Here is a 1,226-nt window from a genome sequence, read left to right as displayed (position 1 = left end):
GTATGATTATAAAGATGGAGAGTTTAATTCAGAGCTCCTTCTAAGACTGTAATTTCATGATCTTACACCCTCTACACCTTGCAGGGAAATAAGGTACTGGATGTTGAAGAGGCCATGGAGGACGAGGGTGTGATGAACCCACTGAAGGCCACTACAAAGATGGTTGAAGAGAAGATTAAGAAGCGGAAGCTCATGGCTGAGGAAGCCATGGAAGAGGGTGAGGGGGCCATGATAGCAGAGGAGGAGGATGACTGAGGAGAAAGGCGTGATAGTAAAAACGGAAATGGTGAATGTGATGATTATAATGTAGATGATGAATAAACTATTGGCTGAGAGATTTTTACATTATTTCTTTACCTTTATATATTGTTAGAAGTAGTTAATATCTGGACTTTTTTTTTTTTTTTCAAAGATTTGTCACCTGTATATTTCAGAAGTTTGAGGTATTGTTTTCCTTGATTTTTATCTGTTAAAAATTTGGGAAACTTAGAGAAAAAGTAATATTGGGTTACTTAGCGATATGAAAAGATATGTGAGTTTGGAAGCCTTTGGCAAATGTGCTAAGAATTATTAGTAATAAATTTAGGTTTAGCACTCAGGAAAATGTTTTTTGTCTTCATAAAGAATCATTGAATATTATAAATAACACTATTTCTATGAAAAACAAAGAATATACCAGTATTCCTCTCTCTATGCACCTTCTCACTTTTATAGTAAATATGTAAAAGCTATTGTTCCTTGATTCTGTTTTTTTTCTTTATTCTATAAGTATTATTGAAATATTCATAATAAAGTGTAAAACAAATTCATTTACTTTTTAACCATGTGTTTTTTTAACTTCTACTTCCATACAACAAAATGTATTTTCAAGTAAAATAAAATACAAATTTAATCCTTTTTGAATGTTGCTCTTTATGAAAGTAAAAATCTTCATTCTTTCTGCAAATGAATATTATTCCATACAGCTTTTTTCACTGAAACATGGGATGCAGAAATGGGATTTTCCAAGGCAAGTGTCACAAAATGAGTTTCCTAGTTTTATTACATGCCTCATTGTGGCCTTCATTTACTGAGATTTTCTTTTCTCCAATTGGCTGGCCTATCAGTGAAAGCACCAGAAATTCTCTAAATTGTGGAACTGGCATTTCCTACCATAGAAAGTATTTTCTGTATTTTACCCGAGAATTTACAACTGTTTCCAGTAAGAGCTTGAATAGCCAACTTTT

At 32.5% G+C, this 1,226-nt stretch overlaps 1 protein-coding gene across 1 annotated transcript in view; it reads left to right on the top strand.

Annotated features, from left to right (window-relative positions):
* The window catches only part of LOC119586353 (probable ribosome biogenesis protein RLP24), a gene marked incomplete in the record, with an annotated part of 3,490 nt that extends 3,153 nt beyond the window's left edge, over positions 1–337 (top strand). Inside the window, 1 exon segment of the mRNA XM_037935066.1 lies at positions 85–337. Within this exon segment, the coding sequence (XP_037790994.1) occupies positions 85–255 (171 nt within the window).
* Between the last annotated feature and the right edge of the window lie 889 nt (positions 338–1,226).

This window comes from Penaeus monodon, chromosome 21 (genome assembly GCF_015228065.2).
Source record: "Penaeus monodon isolate SGIC_2016 chromosome 21, NSTDA_Pmon_1, whole genome shotgun sequence".
Taxonomy (NCBI): domain Eukaryota; kingdom Metazoa; phylum Arthropoda; class Malacostraca; order Decapoda; family Penaeidae; genus Penaeus; species Penaeus monodon.
The sequence above is the reverse complement of the archived record's forward strand: the minus strand, read 5'-3'. Positions and strand labels throughout refer to the sequence as shown.